The sequence below is a fragment of the Entelurus aequoreus genome, linkage group LG10, assembly GCF_033978785.1.
Source record: "Entelurus aequoreus isolate RoL-2023_Sb linkage group LG10, RoL_Eaeq_v1.1, whole genome shotgun sequence".
In the NCBI taxonomy this organism is placed as follows: domain Eukaryota; kingdom Metazoa; phylum Chordata; class Actinopteri; order Syngnathiformes; family Syngnathidae; genus Entelurus; species Entelurus aequoreus.
This window is the reverse complement of record NC_084740.1, coordinates 68,232,409-68,256,635: the sequence shown is the minus strand read 5'-3', so window position 1 is coordinate 68,256,635 and position 24,227 is coordinate 68,232,409. Positions and strand designations below refer to the sequence as shown.

General features: G+C 39.3%; 1 protein-coding gene across 4 annotated transcripts in view; it reads left to right on the top strand.

The window, feature by feature from the left end:
• Window positions 1-24,227, top strand: part of LOC133658960 (contactin-associated protein-like 5) — a 318,220-nt gene that overhangs the window by 53,453 nt on the left and 240,540 nt on the right. For all 4 annotated transcript variants that reach the window (XM_062061522.1, XM_062061521.1, XM_062061524.1 and 1 more), the window contains exons 2-4: window positions 639-749; window positions 3,561-3,754; window positions 21,516-21,663. In XM_062061522.1, coding sequence (XP_061917506.1) covers window positions 639-749; window positions 3,561-3,754; window positions 21,516-21,663 — 453 coding nt within the window. The remainder of the gene's footprint in view (window positions 1-638; window positions 750-3,560; window positions 3,755-21,515; window positions 21,664-24,227) is intronic.

Here is a 24,227-nt window from a genome sequence, read left to right as displayed (position 1 = left end):
CTGGCAATGTCACATTTTTACATGTTGAAAAAAAATCTAACCACCAAGTGGACACTTACTGTATTATTACTTAGGAATACGTTTTTGCAAAGCATGTTTAACTTTATTTTTAATTAGGTTGCAGTGTGGAAAAAAAAAAGTCTGAATTTAACGGCAAAAATATGTTAGCTTAGTAGCCAGAATGTTATCATACATTTTACGCTGGTTTTTACGCCAGTTGAAAATCGGTACCACATTTTGGCAACTGAACTGACATTTTATTTTATTTTTTAACCGTAAAATCTATGGTCGTTTTTACAGTACATGACTGCAAACGGAAAAACATTCCCGCTTTTATTTTGACAGTAAAATGACAGGTTTTTAATGTCAAATCTACTGACTTTATCTTGAAGTACTGAACTGATTATTTTGAAAGCTATTCTTGTCGCTAAATAAATCCACTGATCCATTGATCAAATATTCCGTACATTCTATATTGGTGCTTGGGTATGCAAATATGCAAATATGGCGCTGGAAGACTTTCAAAGGCTTTTTTCTAGTACAAGCAAATTAGAGCGACTTTATTGCATCTCGTTATCTGCTGCCAGCTCATTTGCATTGTTTACCGCGACTAAAAATACAGTCTTGTCCCTTTGCAGATAATTGCCATGGTCCTTTGGTGTCCGCACTGCCGCGCTCATCTTTCCAGAGCTCGTCGCAGTCGTCGGTGGGCTACGCCGCCCACAACGCCAAGCTGCACCGGAGAGACGGTGAGTCGGCCGTAGGAGCCTGGATGCTTGCTAGCGTCTGTTTGCATCTGTTAGTATATGTTAGAATCTGTTAGAATCTGTTTACGCTGTCACTTTTTTTTTTACAAACATTCAAACTGAAAAAATATATTGTAACTCTTTGTTTTCGCTTTTACCAAATACAAACTGTTCGATCAAAAACGTAATATCTGTACAAAAAAACATATAAATACAAACCGTACAATCAAAAACGTAAAAACTGTACAAAAAAACAAACAAATACAAACCGTACAATCAAAATTTTAAAAACTGTACAAAAAAAACATACAAATACAAACTGTACAATCAGGAATGTACAAATACAATCTATACGATCCCGAATGTACAAATACAAATTGTCCGATCAAAAATGTGCATATGCAAACTGTATGATAAACAACGTACAAACGGTACGATCAAGAATGTATGAATAAAAACCGTACAATCATGACCGTAAAATTTGTACGAACAAAAACATACAAATACAAACCGTACGATCAAGAACGTACAAATACAAACTGTACGATCAAAAACGTAACATTTGTACAAAAAAAACCTACAAATACAAACTGTACAATCAAGAACGTACAAATACAAACTGTGCGAATAAAACAATTTACAAATTGCCCCTTCAAAAACGTACAAACTGTAAGATCAAAACGTACAAATACAAATTATCAATCAAAAACGTGCATATGCAAAATGTATGATGAACAACATACAAGCATTACGATCAAGTATGTACAAATACAAACCGTACGATCAAGAATGTAAAAATTGTACAAACAAAAACACACAAATAAAGACCAAACGATCAAGATCGCACCAATGCAAACTGCACGATCAAGAACATCCAAACGATCAAGATCGTATAAATACAAACTGTACGATCAAGAATGTACAAATTGCACAATCAAAACGTACAATGTACGATCAAAACGTACTAGCAAATTATCCGATCGAGAACGTGCTTATGCAAACTGTATGATGAACAAGGTACAACTGGTATGGACAAGAAATTACAAATACAAACTGTACGATCAAGAATTTACACAGACAAACTGTGTCATCAAAAAATTACAAATACAAACAGTAAGAGCAACAATTTACCAATACAAACAGTACGATCAAAACTGACAAATACAGACAGAGCCATCAAGAATGTAAAAATTGTACCGTCAAGAAGGTACAAATATAAACTGTACGATCAAAAACATTCAAATACAAACTGTATGATCAAGAATATACAAACAGTATAATCAAATAATTTACAAATAAAAACTGTATAGTCAAAAACCTACAAATACAAATTGTAAGCGCAAGAACATTGAAATATAAACTTTAATGATCAAGACCTTTTAATAACTGTACAATAAAAAACGTATAAATACAAAATCTAATATAAAGAAGTACAAATAAAAATTGTATACAACTATAAAGACATACAAACTGTACGATCAAAAACGTACAAATACAAACTGCACCATCAAAAATGTACAAATACAAACTGTATGATCAAAGACGTACAAATACAAACTGTACCATCAAAAAAGTACAAATACAAACTGTACGATCGAAAACGTACTAATACAAACTGTATGATCAAGAATTTACATGGACAAATGGATGGATGGAAGAACATTAAATTATAAACTTTAACGATCAATGCCTTTTAATATACAAACTGTACAAAAAAGACCGTATAAATACAAAATATGCAATGAAGAAATACAAATAAAAATTGTATACAAATGTAAAGAAATACAAACTGTACGATGAAAAACATAGAGATACAAACTGTACGATCAAAAACGTAAAAATACAAACTGTACGATCAAAAATGTAGGAATACAAAATATGCGATGAAGAAATACAAATAAAAATTGTATACAAATACAAACTGTACGATGAAAAACGTAGAGATACAAACTGTACGATCAAAAACGTACAAATACAAACTGTACGATCAAAAACATACAAATACAGACTGTACGATCAAAAACATACAATTACAAACTGTACGATCAAAAACATATGATCAAAAACATACAAATACAAACTGTACGATCAAAAACATACAAATATAAACTGTACGATCAAAAACATACAAATATAAACTGTACGATCAAAAACATACAAATACAAACTGTACGATCAAAAACATACAAATATAAACTGTACGATCAAAAACCTACAAACACAAACTGTAGACTCAAGAGCATAAAATGATAAACGTTGTATCATAACAACAACATGACTGCAATTGTTAGTTGTGTATGCACGCGCCCCCTAACGGGTACATGTGCACGCAAGTAACAAGCATGAACACCAAACAAATTCTTTGTACCGACAAGGATTTTTAAAATTTTATATAAACAGTAATTGTACCAAAAGTATTCATTTAAAAAAGGATATGTTCTGCTAAGCCACTAGTTATAACATAAGCTAGCTGTTTGTGTTCTTGTTACATTTTTCAGTTCATAAAATGTAACTTTGAGCAAGTTACAGACAGCCCCTCTGACCTTGCAGTTTCAGTGCGGGGGGAGATAAGCTTTTATTTTGAAAGACAATCTCAGTCTGGATGTTGCAGTCGGCCGAGATCAAAGGTGAAATTTGTGGGCCGATGTTTATGAAAAGACTTTTATCTGCGACGTTCAAGCGATGCTAACCTTTGCAAGGTGATCTCAGGGCAGTGACTCAGCTTCCAACAACACGCTTTGACAAAATCAATGACCCATCGATTGCCTGATTCTTTGTATTCCGTTTTTTTGTTGGGCTTTTTTTGGCCGCCAGGGGCCGGTGGGTGGTCGCCGGCGGAGAGCGACAAAGAGCCGTGGCTCCAGTTGGACCTCAGGGAGCAGATGGAGGTGACGGCGGTGGCCACGCAGGGATGCTATGACAGCTGGGACTGGGTCGGCGCTTACCTGCTGCTCTACAGCGACACGGGCCGGGCCTGGAGACGCTATCGCCACGACGACGGCACAGAGGTCAGTGATTGGCGGACGTGCTAATTGTATGCTAGGCTTGGGGATTCATATGGCCCTATTCGTCGCGGTTTACCTGACACATGAAACGTAACAAATGTCACCATAGCCGCCGCATGGCATTAGAGTGTTTTGCAGCAATTCCAACTTTGACCACAGCGTCAGTTGCTATGTAGGGTGGCGCTTTCCATCGTTTTCAGCAGACTGCATTGCAAAATGATTTATTCCACCCAGGAATGGGGCCATATAAATCCCTTCCTTACTATATCTCTCAAGCAATCTTTTTTCTTTTTAATTCATGCACGCTTTCTTACGTCATGCCTAAAACGTCTAATAGCCAAGCGTCATGACGTCTTGATTGTGTTGCGTGTCCCAGTTCTGTCAAGAAGCGTTAACAAGCTGCTCTATTGCACTGTTTTACCTGTCAATCAAATAAATTAACCATTTGTGACTGGCCAATGGCAGTGTGGCAAAAACAATTGACTAACGAGCGCTTCTCCTCTCTTAAATGTTGAATATTTTCTCCTGTGTTACGTTTTTGATATGTTTGTGGAACTGATATGGGACGCCCCTGCTAGCTTAGCCACATAGCGCTGCTAGCATAACAACAGGCTAGCATGAAAACATTTGCTTTTCAATTTTGAGTGTTTTCATGACGTCATGAAGGAAACACATTTTTCCTCTTCGCTACACATCTTAAAATTGATTGAAACAATATTTTGCAATTATCCACAAGGTTGGTCTTTTCTTTCACTCAAGTCTAGTAATTTACAAACAATAAACATGCGAAGCTATAGGCCACTGTAGGAGCTTTATCAATTTAAGTGGACCCCGACTTAAACAAGTTGAAAAACGTATTCGGGTGTTACCATTTAGTGGTCAATTGTACGGAATATGTACTTCACTGTGCAACCTACTAATAAAAGTCTCAATCAATCAATCAAAGCTAGCAGCTACACAACAGCTAAGCACACAATAGCACACAAGCTAGACATACGTAATAATAATTGAACAATATTAGTGTTAAACAGCACATTAGTCAATATAAACACGCATCAAATCATTTTAGTTGCATATTTCTTACACATGCAAAGTCTCCATTGCATTTTAGAAAGTGTCCAGCAACAAACGTGTCCGCATCGTTCAACTTACTGCATCATGAGCATGACGTCATGAATTATTGTGACCACTAGGTGTGGCCAAAGAACAATTACCACTCAAAGACAGCAAGTTCCTTCAAAACGTCTCCTGTGCATGATTAAGTTATGTGTTATATACGCTAACGTTAAATTTGGCAGTCGTAAATATTACTAATGGTTCCAGCTACAAAGATGTTTAACCATTTTTGGCCTGAGTGTACCTAAACCATTACCCCAAAATTCAAGACGGCTCCTTCCTTTCCAAACATGGTTGTGCAGAATTGCGTACGTTTTTGACAGCCCTAGTATTTACAATTGACGCATTCTTTGATTGTTTCGTCCCAAGACTTCTGTCCGAAAAGTGTCTCCTGTCATAAACAAACTCATCCTCTATATAAAAAAATCTGCTTAAAATATTTTACGGGACTTTTATGCGAGGCAAAGTAGATCATTCATAAGCTGAGAGCCACTCAGCACTTTAATGCACTGCAAAGAGCGCCTCGTTGACATTTAGGACTTGAGATAAAAGGCTTGGAATAACCCTGGGGACAAACCAATCAATCAATCAATCAGCAAAAAAGCTATTCTTCCACGGTCTTCCTTCCTTTTTCAAACATTGGCGCGACCTTTGGCCCTTCTGATGGAGCATATTTTGCAGGGAGATCGTTTGGCGGCGCATTAGCGAGAGATGGCGATAAGCCGGGGCACTCTCATCAGCGCCCCGCTGTTCACCTCCCGGCTGGCAGCCTTTTACCTCCGAGCCGTCGCTGTGAACGCCAGACAGACGCGAGTTAAAAGGTCGGTCAAAATTGGCGCAGGGGTCGGCCAGATTGCAGAAAGACGACGCATGACGTGTCATTGGGTTTTTTCACGCACGTCATGAAGAGATTGAAAAAAACACACTTTGGTCCCGCATCATTGATTTATTGATTGAGACTTTTATTAGTAGATTGCACAGTACAGTACATATTCTGTACAATTGACCACTAAATGGTAACACCCGAATAAGTTTTTCAACTTGTTTAAGTCGGGGTCCACGTTAATTAATTCATGGTAACATGGTCATAACATCAAACATGGAGATTGTTTTATATTCTACACGTAAAATAAGTATTGTTTATGTCCTACAGTAGGAAGGGGATTCATACGGCCACGTTTGTCGTGTTTTACCTAACACATGAAATGTGACAAATTAGGCGTCAGATGTCTTAAAAATTGTTTTGTGGCAATTCCAACTTCGACTGGTTCATTGGAAAATTAGATTTTTCTTTCGACACCCCCAACATATGTATATATATATATATATATATATATATATATATATATATATATATATATATATATATATATATATATATATATATATATATATATATATATATATATATATATATATATATATATACTACCGTTCGAAAGCTTGGGGTCACATTGAAATGTCCTTATTTTCAATGAAGATAACTTTAAACTAGTCTTAACTTTAAATAAATACACTCTATACATTGCTAATGTGGTAAATGACTATTCTAGCTGCAAATGTCTGGTTTTTGGTGCAATATCTACATAGGTGTGTAGAGGCCCATTTCCAGAAACTATCACTCCAGTGTTCTAATGGTACAATTTGTTTGCTCATTGGCTCAGAAGGCTAATTGATGTTTAGAAAACCCTTGTGCAATCATGTTCACACATCTGAAAACAGTTTAGCTCGTTACAGAAGCTACAAAACTGACCTTCCTTTGAGCAGATTGAGTTTCTGGAGCATCATATTTTTGGGGTCAATTAAACGCTCAAAATGGCAAGAAAAAGAGAACTTTCATCTGAAACTCGAAAGTCTATTCTTGTTCTTAGAAATGAAGGCTATTCCACAAAATTGTTTGGGTGACCCCAAACTTTTGAACGGTAGTGTATATATATATATATATATATATATATATATATATATATATATATATATATACATATATATATATATGTAAGTATATATATGTATATATATATATATATATATATATATATATATATATATATATATATATATATATATATATATATATATATATATATATATATATATATATATGTATAAATACATATATGTATGTATGTGTATATATATGTATATATATATATGTATAAATAGGTTGTGAGTTCAAACCCCGGCCGAGTCATACCAAAGACTATAAAAATGGAACCCATTACCTCTCTGCATGGCACTCAGCATCAAGGGTTGGAATTGGGGGTTAAATCACCAAAAATGATTCCCGGGCGCGGCCACCGCTGCTGCTCACTGCTCCCCTCACCTCCCAGGGGGTGATCAAGGGTGATGGGTCAAATGCAGAGAATCATTTCACCACACCGTGTGTGTGTGACAATCATTGGTACTTTAACTTTAACATATATATATATATATATATATATATATATATATATATATATATATATATATATATATATATGTATATATAAAACGACGAAGTCCAATGGCGAGTAACGGCGGCGTTACGCCGTTAACGACGTGACAATGTGTGCGGCGTGTGTGACTGTCTTCCCCACCCAGGCCTGTACAGTGCGAGCGTTTTTCTCGTTGCGAGTACGGATTTCGCTCCCTAAAATAAATCCATAAAAAGTGCATCAAAATAGAGTAAGGTTTGCCAGCGTTATATATCAGCGCAGATGACGTGTACACAGTATGGCAGCTGCTTGCAAAACAACTAGCCATTCACTCCCCATTTCATAACAACGGAAGATACGAACGTGATCGTAAATAAACCCATGTTTACACTGCTCGGTGTTGTGCTCATTCATGTCGGTGGTGTTTTAACGTGAAGAAGACGTGCTGTCATGAAATAAGAAAACTTTGAATGAAAGACTAAAGATATTGCAGGTCAGCAGACAAGTATTGCAGTTATATTTTCTGCTTCCACTACAAATGATCAGATCTCGACATCGCCTGGTACATACTTCTGTCTCCTCTACTGCACTTGATGCCAAATAAGTACACATACCCTCTGCATCTTCCTCCTAAAAAAATAACTTTTCTCCAGCCACATAAAAATGCCTTTTTTGTCAGAAACTGCACCATTTGCACAACTTTCAACCAAACGGGCACATCGATTGCGGTCATGAATGTTTTGTTTTGGTTCAAATCAGCACTTCTCCTGATACTTTTACATATATAGTTGTTTCCATTGATGTTTTACTGATTTATTGAGGTGTTATTTATGTTGTTACAAAATTAATTTTGCTTAATTCCAGACACATGTTCAACATAAATGAATAAATCCGTTAATTAATACCGTTTCACACCCTAATTATGACCGTATCACACCCTAATTATGACCGTATCACACCCTAATTATGACCGTATCACACCATAATTAATACCGTATCACACCATAATTATAATAATAATAATAATACCTGGGATTTATATAGCGCTTTTCTAAGTACTCAAAGTCGCTTTACATGTTAAAAACCCATCATTCATTCACACCTGGTGGTGGTAAGCTACTTTCGTAGCCACAGCTGCCCTAATTATGACCGTATCACACCCTAATTATGACCGTATCACACCCTAATTATGACCGTATCACACCCTAATTATGACCGTATCACACCATCATTATGACCGTATCACACCATAATTATGACCATATCACACCATAATTAATACCGTATCACACCATAATTATGACCGTATCACACCATCATTATGACCGTATCACACCATAATTATGACCATATCACACCCTAATTATGACCGTATCACACCATAATTATGACCGTATCACACCATAGTTATGACCGTATCACACCATAATTATGATAGTATCACACCATACCACCAGCAAAGGAATTCAATAAAACATTTAAAAAGAAATAAGAAATAGAAAGAAAGAAAGAAACTTAAAACTTGACTTCAGTTCCATTTTTCAACGATTCGACTCAGAATCGGTTCTCGATTCAACACGATTCTCGATTCAAACAGATTCCTCGCAATGTATTATTTGGTGTCAGTGTTCTGAAAATTAACTTGAAAAAGTAATGAGTCAAAGTTACTCGTGACTTTACCAAAAAAGTCATTAAATTACTAACAAAATTACTCTTTAGTGAAGTGAATTATATTTATATAGCGCTTTTCTCTAGTGACTCAAAGCGCTTTTACATAGTGAAACCCAATATCTAAGTTACATTCAAACCAGTGTGGGTGGCACTGGGAGCAGGTGGGTCAAGTGTCTTGCCCAAGGACACAACGGCAGTGACTAGGATGCCGGAAGCGGGGATCGTACCTGGAACCCTCAAGTTGCTGGCACAGCCACTCTACCAACCGAGCTATACCGCCCCAATAATGAAGGTAATTAATAAATAATGAAGGTAATTAATTACTCGGGAAAGTAATTAATATGTTACTTTAAATAAATACAGTTGAGAGCTGTTTCATATGAGGGCACAGTGTGCAGAGTATGTGCTTTTAAAAGGCGGGGCCTGTTGCCTAGTGACGTGTGACGTCATCGAGGGCTTCTTTTTAATCTTTTCACCGGATTGTGTTACCTCTGCTTAATAAAGAGATTGAATGTGCTTCCATGGCTATCATATCTTCTTGTCAACAAACGGGGTATTATTTGGATGGCAAGTTTGTCACTTCAATCATTGATTTGTTGTTCATTATTCCCACTGTGTACGAATTTTGTTATCTGCTGTGTCGCAGTGTGATGGTCCCTCTTCTATTTGATATCAAGTTCATTTTAGTGCGGTGCTGCTTGTTGCTTAAAAATATATTTCTTCATCAAAAGTAGCGTGCCACGTTACATCAAGCTATCACCAACGGCGTTGTAACGAACCTAAAAGTAATTAAGTAGATGACTCTTTACTGTTAGGAACACTGTTTAGTATAATGATTTCAATTAAACTTTTTCAAAACAGGTTAGGAATGTTCCTTCGAGAGATGGCTTAAAAATGCGTTTTTGAAAATTATTTCTTATATTCTTTTTACATTTAATTTTAGCCGTTACCAATTATGATCCGATATGATATCAGCAGGGATCCTCCATATTTGTTTTTTTTTGTAGTGTGAAATGTTAGAAAAGGTTTGATCAAGTGAAATGAGTCAAACAAAAAACAATAGTAGGTATAAAAAAACATAAACCTATTTTTTTATTAACTGTTTTAACATTTTTCTATCATGGAAACTTAAACATTCAACAATAATCACAACTGTCAAAGTTAGCATGGTAACCCGTGCGATTGATCACGAAAAAATAATCACATTAATTTTGATTGATTGATTGAAACTTTTATTAGTAGATTGCACAGTACAGTACATATTCCGTACAATTCACCACTAAATGGTAACACCCGAATAAGTTTTTCAACTTTTAACGTTAATCAATTCATGGTACAAATATATACTACCAGCATAATACAGTCATCACACAAGTTAATCATCAGAGTATATGCATTGAATTATTTACATTATTTACAATCCGGGGGGTGGGATGTGGAGGGGGTTGGGGCGGGGGGGGGGGGGGGGGGTTAGGTTTGGTTGATATCAGGACTTCAGTCATCAACAATTAGCCTAGTGGTTAGAGTGTCCGCCCTGAGAACGGTAGGTTGTGAGTTCAAACCTCGGCCGAGTCATACCAAAGACTATAAAAATGGGACCCATTACCTCCCTGCTTGGCACTCAGCATCAAGGGTTGGAATTGGGGGTTAAATCACCAAAAATTATTCCCGGGCGCGGCTACCGCTGCTGCCCACCGCTGCTGCCCACCGCTCCCCTCACCTCCCAGGGGGTGATCAAGGGTGATGGGTCAAATGCAGAGAATAATTTTGCCACACCTAGTGTGTGTGTGACAATCATTGGTATTTGTCAAAAAGTTTGGGTACCCCTAGCCTAATTTGACAATATAAAGTCATTCTCATCAAATACCTGACGCAATTGTTCGATATGACGTCCGACCATAACCATCCATGCATCATTAATTCTCTTGTCTCAAAGTAGACTTACAAAGCAATTAGCTGCATGCTGCCACCTACTGATATGGTTGATATCAGGACTTCAGTCATCAACAATTAGCCTAGTGGTTAGAGTGTCCGCCCTGAGAACGGTAGGTTGTGAGTTCAAACCTCGGCCGAGTCATACCAAAGACTATAAAAATGGGACCCATTACCTCCCTGCTTGGCACTCAGCATCAAGGGTTGGAATTGGGGGTTAAATCACCAAAAATTATTCCCGGGCGCGGCTACCGCTGCTGCCCACCGCTGCTGCCCACCGCTCCCCTCACCTCCCAGGGGGTGATCAAGGGTGATGGGTCAAATGCAGAGAATAATTTTGCCACACCTAGTGTGTGTGTGACAATCATTGGTATTTGTCAAAAAGTTTGGGTACCCCTAGCCTAATTTGACAATATAAAGTCATTCTCATCAAATACCTGACGCAATTGTTCGATATGACGTCCGACCATAACCATCCATGCATCATTAATTCTCTTGTCTCAAAGTAGACTTACAAAGCAATTAGCTGCATGCTGCCACCTACTGATATGGAAGAGTATTGCATGGCTACTCTGCTGATCTCCAGACAGCACAGACACTCGACAACGACACATTATTTGCGGATTATAATTATCCGTTTGAAATATTTTTTCGACCAATTAGAGGAAATTGCATAATTTCCCACAGCACACCAAACAATATCTCTTGGTACACTAGTGTGGTTGAAAAACACTGGACTAGATACTGTGTACTTTTTGTGAATAGTGACGATAGACGACAACCACAACAACCGACATCTTTGTCTACGCTGGAACTAATCGTCCAGAATCATCAGTTTACTTTTAATGGATGTTTTACATATGAATCATTGGAAAGTACGTTCGTAAAGACGGACTGTGCAACTTCAGAGGACGCTTGTCAGGTTCAAACACTAATGACATCTATTAAACAAGACAAGAAACAAGGAATTAAACAGAGACAGAATTAAATTTGGCTCAATTGAGGAGAAACGTCTGGACTGTACTCTTGAACAGTCTCACCACGCTCTAGCAAAAGATTGTACGCCTCCTCTTTTATTTGGACTTTCCCTGTTTACATGGCAACAGCTGTTTCTAAGGGGCGGGGGTCGTAAACAGCCATCGCCTTTGATTAAAACAGTTAAAAGAAAAGGTCGTAAAACAGTTCAAAGAAGCGGTGCCTGGAGGGGAGTCTGGCCCTGCTTCCTCTTCGCTTTGTAGATCTCGGGTCAAGACAATATCTTTCTGTTGATTACAATACATGAAAGAAACAGAACACCTTCATGTTGCTTCCCATCCTACACAGTTTTACAGGCTTTCTTCTTGGTAGGTTAAAAGACAGCTTTTGTCTTCTCGCCGGGAACTCATGGAAACACAAAGTTTTGTGATAACTTAGATAAAATTATTCTGACAACGCTATTATTATTTGCAACGCTAATCGGCCGTTCGGGACACGGGGCAAGAGAGAGCTATCATGTAATTGTAAATAAACACAACTGGTAAACAACTATTGTTAGTCTGTTTTCACATGTTCGTAAAAATACCTTGCCTGAAGTGTTGTGTGTGAAAAAGACGAGGGAGAATATGTGTCGGAATTGGACCTGTTGTTAGCACAAGATTGGCAATAAAAGTTAATAAGAGTGTCGAACTTTGTGACTTTTCCTGGACACAACGACAGCACAATACGCTGAAAAACACACATTCAATATTTTTAGAGCGCACCGAGATATTAACTACACAATATCAGGTTTCATGCTGATGTTGACTCACTGTTGTTTTTTTCATACGATAAAGTCTGCACGCCTGTGTTCAACCAACTAATCACAGCTCTGCGTTTTGGGGAAGTGCAGGACTATAGATTTTATGGTAAAAAAAAACCTGGCACTTGACTTGCCGGAATTTTACTGTACAATAAAAGTCAAGCCGCTTTTTCAATTTACAGTCATTTACTGAAATAAAAAACCTGCCATAGATTTTACGTAAAATAAATCTGGCAGCTCAGTCACCTGACTTTTTACTCTAATCAGAGTGGTACTGTTTTCCCGTTTACAGCAAGTGCTGTAAATTTAACGGCCATTGATTTCACGGTAAAAAAAAGTGGCAGATCATTCGCCAAAATGTTACCGTAAAAATAACTGTAGCCCTGTTTTTCCACTGTACGATAAAATAAAATGGGCAGTCAGTCATCTTAATTGTACCATATTTGTACTGTTTGTCAATTTACAGTAATGAAATTAAACAGTAAAGTATACCGGTACTAGTATAGTATTGCGGTACTAATGAATCAAAAACGGTACTATACTCTGTTTGAGAAGGACCGGTTCTCCATTTTTTAAAATTTTTTTTACGTTTTGACATTGCTGGTTTTACGAGCAGAGGAGCAGGTTTGGCAGCGCACAATCACGGAGTACTTACAAGCAGACACAGTGTGTAGACAGAAAATGGAGAATGGACGCGTTTTAGTCTAAAAACTAAAGATAAAGGTGAAGTTATAACACTGAAACCCCCCCAGGAAGAGGTGCTTTAAGACATGGCTAGCTAGTTAGCAGCTAACATCCATTCGCAGTCGGCAGTGTTTTAGCTACTCTTAAATCACTAATCCTCGCCTCCATGGTGACAAATAAAGTAAGTTTCTTACAAGTATCATCCCTGCAGGACGAGGAATAGCTAAACATGCTTCACTATACAGCGTAGGAGGATACAATAGCTCACCGGCTTCACCGCTAACAAAAGCTAGCACCTGAATGTAAACAAATACCATGGGCGGATCTACACCCATACTTGCCAACCTTGAGACCTCCGAATTCGGGAGATGGGGGGATATTGGGGTTGAGGTGGGCGGGGTTGAGCTGGCGGGGTTTGGTGGTAGCAGGGGGTGTATATTGTAGCGTCCCGGAAGAGTTAGTGCTGCAAGGGGTTCTGGGTATTTGTTCTGTTGTGTTTATGTTGTGTTACGGTGCGGATGTTCTCCCGAAATGTGTTTGTCATTCATGTTTTGTGTGAGTTCACAGTGTGGCGCATATTTGTAACAGTGTTAAAGTTGTTTATACGGCAACCCTCAGTGTGACCTGTATGGCTGTTGATCAAGTATGCCTTGCATCCATTTGCGTGTGTGTAAAAGCCGCATGTATTATGTGACTGGACCGGCACGCTGTGTGTATGGAGGAAAAGCGACAGGTTGTAGAAGACGCCAAGGGCAATGCCTTTAAGGCACGCCCCCAATATTGTCATCCTGGTGGAAATCGGGAGAATTTCGGGAGAATGGTTGCCCCGGGAGATTTTCGGGAGGGGCACTGAAATTCGGGAGTCTCCCGGGAAAATTGGGAGAGTTGGCAATTATGGCTACACCTGACAACCACTCTAATGATACCAAGTACAATAGCGTATCAAGTCGATACTACTATGATTACATCGTTATTTTTTTTATTGTCATAAAATCTTTTTTTCCTTTTTTTTAAAATGTATATTATGTTTATAAAGTCAGTAAATACTTCCCTGGACTCATGCGGACTTTGAATATGACCAATGTATGATCCTGTTACTACTAGGTATCGGATCGATACCTAAATGTGTGGTATCATCCAAAAGTAATGTAAAGTATCCAAACAACAGAAGAATAAGTGATTATTACATTTTAACAGAAGGGTAGATAGAACATGTTAAAAGAGAAAGTGAACGAACCAGTGGATTAATAATCAATTTTTACAGCTTGTCCTTTGTAATGTTGACAAAATAATAGAATGATAAATGACCCAATATATTACTGCATATGTCAGCAGACTAATTAGGAATCTTCGTTTGTTTACCTACTACTAAAAGACAAGTTGTCTAGTATGTTCACTATTTTATTTAAGGACAAAATTGCAATAAGAAACATATGTTTAATGTAACCTAAGATTTTTTTGTTAAAATAAAGCCAATAATGCAATTTATTGTGGTCCCCTTCATTTAGAAAAGTATTGAAAGGCATTGAAAAATATCGAAACACATTTTGGTACCGGTACCACTACAGAAATATTGGTATCGGGACAACCCCACAGTGAAGATATGTTGCCAGTTTTTACAGTAAAATATACAGATTTTCATTTACAGTTTACAGTTGAAAACGGGACTTGAAAACCTCATAATAACGCTTTTATGATGACTTGACTTGTTTTATTGGGAGATAATGAGTTCGGAAACATGAAAGGGAGGTGGAATGTTTGACTTTAGAGGTTTTTTTGGCCCAGCAGTGCAAGGGTCTTACTTGAAGCTAGCTCTAATGGCAATTCAGTGTTGGCTACCGCACAACGGCGGTCCTCCGGGGAAGCGCATACGTACGTAGCGCCGCGACCCCTGGCAAGGTCTCACGCTCCCCCCCCCCTCCTCCCCACAGCCCCCGGGCTCTCAAAGCGGCGCGGCAGTGACGGGGGTGGGCTCCCGCGCGAATTTGTCCGACTACATAAAAGGTGGAAAATTCTTCCCCGGGAGAGCAGAATGGGCGAAGGCTTGACGCCGTCTCAGGGTGACGGACGCACACGGAGGAATAATGAAGTCACCTCAGGGCCTCAGGGCCTCACCTCGATACCCCCCCCTGTCCCCCCGGCATTTTTTTTTTTTCCGCACTTTGTCGCTCCGCCGCAACGAGCGCGCCTCTTTTGTGTGTTCTTTTCCAAAACGTCTGGGCCTGTCGTGTGCGACTGTTGCCGTGGAATACTGATGACTGCTTGTTGTGAGGCCGCATTGCAGTTCTTGGAACAGACCACTTCATTAGCTTTTCCCATCAGGGACAGCAGTGGAAAGACAGGCTCCAATAACAATAATAATGATAATAATGGTCATTAAAAGAAGCATTTACGCTACCTGCCTGGCATCTCTTTAACTGCTTTTATTCTTCTCCCTTCATTGAATCATATTTTATTTTCATTTTACTCAATAGATGTTTGTAGTTTTGCATCGCACACGCCATTGATTTGGAACACGTTACATCGTCACATATTCACCCTTGGCTTTTGTGAATAGGGATTAATCGCGATTAATCACAGTACAGTACTGGCTTAGTCGTTTAAATCAGGGCTTCTTAACTATTTTCTGTTACGCATCCCCAAGGAAGGAAACATTTCATTACACTCTCCACCACCAGTGTAATTTGTCCATACAAACGTTATAAGCAATGTTCCCTCTAATTATTCATGTGTGTGAGCAAACGCAAAAACTTCCTGAGCATTGAGTGGAGCCCATGTGAGCAACATCAGACATGCACACTGTGGCTACACCAACAGCACACCTGTTCCAAACCTGACTAAATAACAAGTTCAATCTCCATCCATCCATCCATTTTCTACCGCTAGTCCCTTTCGGGGTCGCGGGGGGTGCTGGAGCCTATCTGAGCTGCATTCGGGCGGAAGGTGATGTACACCCTGGACAAGTCCCCACCTCATCGCAGGGCCAACACAGATAGACAGACAACATTCTCTTATTATTATAATCAAATGACAGCAGTCATTTCCATTTCTAATATAAGTGTTTAGGCCCACTTACAATGACAATAACAACAAATATTGTTTTTCATGAACTGTGTACTTGTATTGTTTGTCTGGGTGGAGGTCCTGCTTTGGAAATAATTTGTACCCCTTTCAGACATTGCATTTAGTTCCCATTAAAACATTCACATGTTGCACAATGAGATGTAAGCAGGGGATCATGTGTACATTCCTGCAACTTCCTGTTTGTAAAAAATTTTTTTTTATTAGTATTTATTCAATATACTTACAGCATTTCATGATTAATATTTATAAATTAAGATTCCTAATAAATGACACTAGAATAAGCACACATTTGATTGGTAAATCATAGAGTAACGACCTGGAATGACACTTCATGTGTGGTGTTGGAGTTGTCCGACTTTTTGTGTGACTGTAAACGCATCACTGGCTAAGTGCCATATGTGCATGTGTTGGCGCAAGTGAGAAAGAGCGAGCGGCTGCTGTTGACATAACAAAGTTGCTTTTGGTCTGGTTTGAAATGACCAGTTTTGCTAGATATCCTTTTTTTTACTAATGTTTTGGTGATGTGTTTATGGCCGACAATAAAGAGTTTTGCTCGATAAAGTGATCGATGGAATTCATGTCCTCAAAGCGTCTCGACAGACGTTACAATATTTGAACAATGATGACGAAAACTGTTTTCTCTGTCGTGTCCGTGTGTCGAAAATTGTTATGCGCTTATTTTTTTATTTGATTTTGCGCGTGGCATAGATTTGCCGTGCGCAGAGGACGCTTGAGCAGTGCGCAATTGCACAGGCGCGCACCATAGAGGGAACGTTGGTTATAAGTACACCTCTGCATAACATTGTATCCTTATTAACATTAAAGAAATCAATATGGATCAAAGGGTGCAAAGACGTGGGCAATTCGATCCAATTCCTGGGGTGACGATTCGATTTAGAATCGATTCTCGATTCAAACCGATTCTCGCAATGTATTATTTGGTATAATAAATATAATGAAACTTTTTCAAAACAGGTTACAAGTTCGAAAAAGCTCCTTTTGGTTGCATAGAGATGGCTTGAAAACGTCTTTTCAAAAATGGTTTCAAAGAGTAAAAACAAATATGAAAAATATGAATCAACTTTGGATTGGGGTAAATTAGAATCGCGATTTGAATATGAACTGATTTTTTGTGTGTGTACCCCGACAGTTCGAAGGGGATTAGTATGGCCCCAGTCGTCACGTTTTCCCTGACACATGAAACGTGACGAATTATTGGTGGTGCACTATCCACCTAAGAAGCCAGATGGCAGTAGAGTGTTCATCTTAAAATGTGTTTTTTGGCAATTTTGTGGGTACATATGGCTATTCGTTTGATAGGAATTAAAAGTAAAAGAAAACATTGCTGACTAAACGGGTTTGGTAACATGTGATCAATTATCCTTTAAGAAGTGAAAATAAAAGAACACACGTTTACTAGATGGGTATGTGTACATGTGGCCGTTCGTTCGTTAGGAAGTAAAAGTAAAAGAAAACACTCCTGACTAAACGGGTTTGGGTACATGTGGGTACATGTGATCATCCTTTAAGAAGTGAAAATAAAAGAACACACTTTTACTAGACGGGTATGTGTACATGTGGCCGTTCGTTCGATAGGAAGCAAAAGTAAAAGAAAACACTGCTGACTAAACGGGTTTGGTAACATGTGATCATTCATCCTTTAAGAAGTGAAAATAAAAGAACACACTTTTACTAGACGGGTATGTGTACATGTGGCCGTTCGTTCGATAGTAAGCAAAAGTAAAAGAATATACTGCTGACTAAACGGGTTTGGGTACATGTGGGTACATGTGATCATCCTTTAAGAAGTGAAAACAAAAGAACACACTTTTACTAGACGGGTATGTGCACATGTGGCCGTTCGTTCGATAGGAAGTAAAAGTCAAAGAAAACACTGCTGACTAAACGGGTTTGGATACATGTGATCATTCATCCTCTAAGAAGTGAAAATAAATGAACACTTTTTCATTAGAGGGGTATGTGTACATGTGGCCGTTCGTTCGATAGGAAGTAAAAGTAAAAGAAAACACTGCTGACTAAACGGGTTTGGATACATGTGATCATTTGTCCTTTAAGAAGTGAAAATAAAAGAACACAATTTTACTAGACGGGTATGTGTACATGTGGCTGTTCCTTCGATAGGAAGTAAAAGTAAAATAACACACTATAGACTAAACGGGTATGGATGCATGTAGTTATTCACTCATTCTTCAAGAAGTAAAAGAACACACTATAGACTAAACGGGTATGGATACATGCGGTTATTCATTCATTCTTCAAGAAGTAAAAGTAAAAGAACACACTATAGACTAAACGGGTATGGATACATGTGGTATTCATTAATTCTTCAAGTAATTAAAAAAAAAAAAAGAACACACCATAGACGAAACGGGTACGGGTACAAGTGATCATTCATTGTTTAGAAAGTGAAGATAAAAATAACCCTATTACTAGAACAGTTATGGGTCCATGTGGCCCTTCGTCCTACAGGAAGTGGAAGAAAAAAGTTTTGTACTTTTAGCAGCTTATTGTCTTCTCACAAAGACTTATGTCTTCCAGTTTACATTTTGTCGATTTCACTGTAACTTTTCCCCTCATTGAACTCTTCTTCAACCGCCTTCTATCATTCTCAATTGTTCCACACCTCCGCCCCCGATGCAATAAACAGTCCAGTACGCACCTAACGCACTTGGGCTCCCCTTGGAAAGAAGGAGAAAAAAGGTTATGAGGTGTTCTTTATTGCCTGGCTGTCGTCTGACATATGACTTTGGCCCCTGAGGACGGACGCTGCCGCAACAATGATTTTTCCACTCAGCCCGCTCACGGTTTCCTTTGTGTGGTTTCAGGCCGGGCTTTGGTCTTAGCTTGTTTAGTCGCTCGCAAGAACTCTTCTTGACTCTCCAGAGGCAAGGCAGGCCTTAAATTGTTTCCGCAGCTGCCGGATGGCTTGTTTACAGTACTTCTTAAAAAACTATATCTTCGTTGGTCTTGTTAGCTCAGAGAACCCAGACTGATTAGTTAGACTCTAGAGAGTTTCCACACTTGCAAGGGCCTAGCTTGCTTCTCTGTTCAGTTGGTCTTACTTGGTTTCTTTCGCCAAAAAAAACCCCTTGCTTGGTTCTATTGAGGTTAAGCCCCAGAGCGATTCATTCTGTGGCTAGGGCCTCGTTTCCTTCTCTGGTGTCTTGGTCTTAGTTGCTAGTTGAGTTTTGCTTGGTTCTACAGATACTAGGCCTTATAGGGTTGCCTTATTTCCAATGCATTATGTAGATTTTCTAACCAGAATCAGAATCAGCTTTATTGGCCAGGTATTTTTAACACACAAGGAATTTGACTTGGTAGAGAGTGCTACCTTTATGCACTGGAAACAATAGGTATTAACTATTAACTAAAAACAAGTACCGGTACTTAAATAACTAAAATGTGCAAGCCCCAATGACAGATTAGTTCCAGGGTTATTTCACAGCAACAGGTCTGACACTCGGTGACTGTTTAGCGTTCGTGAGAGTGATAGCCAGAGGAAGAAGCTGTTCTTATGACGGGTTGTTTAGGCGTACAGAGATTTGTAACCCCGGCTGCAGGAGAGGAGTTCAAACAGTTTGTGACCAGGGTGTGAGGGGTCTGCAGTGATGCTACCTGCTCGTTTTCTGACACTGCACTGAGTCCTTGATGGGGGGGGGGGGGGGGAAGACGACACCGTTAATCTTTTTTGCAACCCTAATTGTCCGTTGCAGTTTGTGTCTGTTCAAACATCAGATGGTTGGTTCTGTGACAAGGGTCTGCCTTTCTTATCTGCTTAAAGAACACAGTTCCATTCCCCAGGAGGGTCCATAGGTTTCCCTCAGCGGTAAGGTTCAAGGTTAGGCTCCAAAATGTTTGTTTTAGTGTCTTTTTAACAGAACCCAGTTCAGCACTCCAGAGAGCCATGGGTTTTACTCTGTGCTATTTCCTTTGCTTGCTTCTCTAGGTACTCAAGGTTAAGGACCCTAGAGCTTAGCTTTTCTTCAGTGAGCCAAAGCTTCTCCTTTCTGCTTAACTTTAACCTAAAACTTCCAACTCGTTGGTGTGCGACAGTTAATTCCAGTTTTCAAGCCATCCTCCCAGCATCCTTGTGTTCCAAAGAGGGCTCCGTTTGGTTTATAGCGGTACAATTTGGAATAATAAACCCTAAACAACAAGTCATTACCACACCATACAGGGGTGTTTGTTATTTTGATATCGCTGACAGCCATAGGAGAAACATGGCCACTACACTGGGCCGAGGTAGCCCGTGCTGAACTGTAGTTCATTCGTTTACCCTGTTTTCAAGCAGACATATTATACGTTACTCAGTCGTAAACAAAATGCTGCAGGAGCTGTGAGGAAAAGATAAGCGCCATAAAAGTGTTTTTGTTTTGACAGAGGATCAAGTTAGTGGCAAAAGCTTTCCAGAGCCGCTCAAAATTAAAGTCAGAGCAACAAATCAACACATTAGGTCTCCATTTCAGAGAGAAGACACATTCAGTAAATTGGGGAAGCGTTGGCAAGGCTCCCGATGTCTTCCTTAACGGCTGCACGCAGACCTTCGATTATCCAGCGAGAAGCAGCCTGCCGTCTTTAATGGCGTTGCCTCGGATATGCGGTCTGACTGTGAGCTTGTCGGTTTGCTTTGAGGCGTGTTTCCGTTCGGATTGAATATGTCACCTGGTTGGAATCAGTTAGCGGCATCATTAGTCTTTGCTCGAGACTCTATTGTTTTTTTTCAGTCCGTGTCCTCTTGGCTTTGCCGCCAGCTGGCGATGGAAAAAGACAAATGACGCTTCGCAAATGTGCTCTGTCGCGTTGTGTTGACGAGAAGCAGAGTGGACGTGAGAGCGCAGGCACACATAAAAGGACCACATGTCGATTTGTATCTTTCAGTTTGTAATACAATAGAAGCGTACGGTTCAAAGGCACGGGGAAGATCTCGCCATCAGGTTAGCCTCTATGCTCGCTTTTTATTCCTCCGGAAAGAATGTAGACTTTTATTCAGGCCGTATCTTTAATTTTCATCTGAGCATTGATGACTTGTCCCCGCCTGACGTCTCTCTCTCTCTGACTCCCACAGAGATTTGTTGGGAACGTCAATTCAGAGGGAGTCGTCCAGAACAAGATGTCCCACTCTGTGAGGGCTCGTTATCTTCGCTTCGTCCCCCTCGACTGGAACCCCAGTGGCTGGATCGGTCTCAGAGTGGAAGTGTACGGCTGTTCATACAGTAAGTAGCCTCTTAACCTGCTAGCATAGCCTGTGTTATTTGTATATGCAGAATTGATTGTTGAACACTGGATCTTGAAGCAACTGAGGCCAAATGGAATGCAGTACTTGGCGGCAACCAGCAGAGATGCTGGCATGTAACACAATTCCTCAGTTCTCTATTTTCAAATATGCATAGAATAAATGTTGAGAACTACAACATCTCTAAGGCCAAGCTCTACCTTACAGTAGTAAATCCATACGGTGATTGGAATCAGCCCCAAAATGTAATCACAAATTCTCAATCCCACTTTAGACATTTCCTGAATGTTCCGTCCAAATTTGCCCATAACTTTTTGAGCTATCTGTTGGACACGAAAAAAACAGAGTATACACTCTTGGCTGCAAGACAGCGCACACAAGCTCATAACGTCAATGGAAGGTAATGTAATAGAAACGGGTCACATCAGCCCCACAGTGTAAACACTTGTCCTTTATCCCAATTTCGGACATTTCCTGGAGGTTTCATCGGAATCGGTCCATAACTTTTCGAGCTATCTCACCCCCTTTAAAGTTGGAAAATCACAATTATCGCTGGAGACGTCCACATAAAAGTCTGAAGGAATCCAAATATGAAAATGAACAGGAAGTAGGCCATCTAGGCTTCCGTAGGCTATTTTTAGGTCGAAAACAGGAGTTCATACTTTAACAACCTCCTACTAGGGACTTTGACTGAATGAGTCGTGGTTAAAATGACAGATACTAGACAGACGGGCGATGATGAATTGCGAAGGAATTTTGCCTACGTCATAAGATGTGGACGTGTAATGGCGCCAAATTTCAATTATCTGATGATTCGCCACAAATACCTCCACTCCACAATTGTTCTTCATAATTGGCAGTAATGATAATGATGAACAATAAATTTGACTAAATATCCCCTTGTGAAAAAATAAAGTTTTTCTCAGTCTAAGTCATAGAAGGGTAAGAAGGTAAGGTAACTTCAGAGAAATGATCGGGATCAGGCTCAAAATTAAATCACTTGTTCTTTATCCCATTTTTGAGATTTCTTGGAGTTTTCATCGGAATCGGTCCATAACTTTTCAAGCTATCTCTCCTCCTTTAAAGTTACAAAATTTGGGCTCCCCGGCCCAGATTCACATATCGGCACAATCATCGCTGGAGACGTCCGCCATGAAAGGAAACACATAGAAGTCTAAAGAAACCCATGTATGAAAACGAACAGGAAGTCGGCCATCTTGGCTTAGGAAAGGCTATTTTTAGGCCGAAATTAGGGGTTTGTTCTTTAATTAACTCCTACTAGAGACTTTCACTGAATGAGTCGCAGTTAAAATGACAGATACTAGACAGAAGGGCGATGATGAATTGCGATGGAATTTTGCCTATGTTATAAGATGTGGACGTGTAATGGCGCCAAACTTCAATTATCTGATGTTTCGCCACAAATCACGAAACGTTAATACCTGCACTCCACAATTTTTTATCATAATTGGCAGAAATGATGATGATGATGAACAAGAAATATAACTAAAAATCCCCTTGTGAATCAATCATGTTTTTCTCAGTCTAAGTCATAGAAAGGTAAAGGTAAGATAACTTCGTAGAAATGATCAGGATCAGGCTCAAAATTAAATCACTTGTTTTTTATCCCATATTGGAGATTTCCTGGAGTTTTCATCGGAATCGGCCCATAACTTTTCAAGCTATCTCACCCCCATTAAAGGCCTACTGAAACCCACTACTACCGACCACGCAGTCTGATAGTTTATATATCAATGATGAAATCTTAACATTATAACACATGCCAATACGGCCGGGTTAACTTATAAAGTGACATTTTAAATTTGCCGCTAAACTTCCGGTTCGAAACGCCTCTGAGGATGACGTATGCGTGTGACGTAGCCCGGCGAACACGGGTATGCCTTCCACATTGAAGCCGATATGAAAAAGCTCTGTTTTCATTTCATAATTCCACAGTATTCTGGACATCTGTGTTCGTGAATCTGTTTCAATCATGTTCATTGCATTATGGAGAAGGAAGCCAAGCAAGCAAAGAAGAAAGTTGTCGGTGCGAAATGGACGTATTTTTCGAACGTAGTCAGCCACAACAGTACACAGCCGGCGCTTCTTTGTTTACATTCCCGAAAGATGCAGTCAAGATGGAAGAACTCGGATAACAGAGACTCTAACCAGGAGGACTTTTGATTTGGATACACAGACGCCTGTAGGGAACTGGGACAACACAGACTCTTACCAGGATTACTTTGATTTGGATGACAAAGACGCAGACGTGCTACTGTGAGTATGCAGCTTTGGCTTTTTTTTGCGTATGTACGTAACTTTTTTAAAATATATAAGCTTTATGAACCTTGGGTTAGGTGAACGGTCTTTTGGGCTGAGTGATTGTGTGTGTTGATCATGTGTTTGAATTGTATTGGCGTGTTCTATGGAGCTAGGAGCTAGCAGAGGAGCTAGGAGCTAGCATAACACGTACCGTAGCGTACGTGCGCGTCACGTACGTAACTTTTTAAAAATATATAAGCTTTATGAACCTTGGGTTAGGTG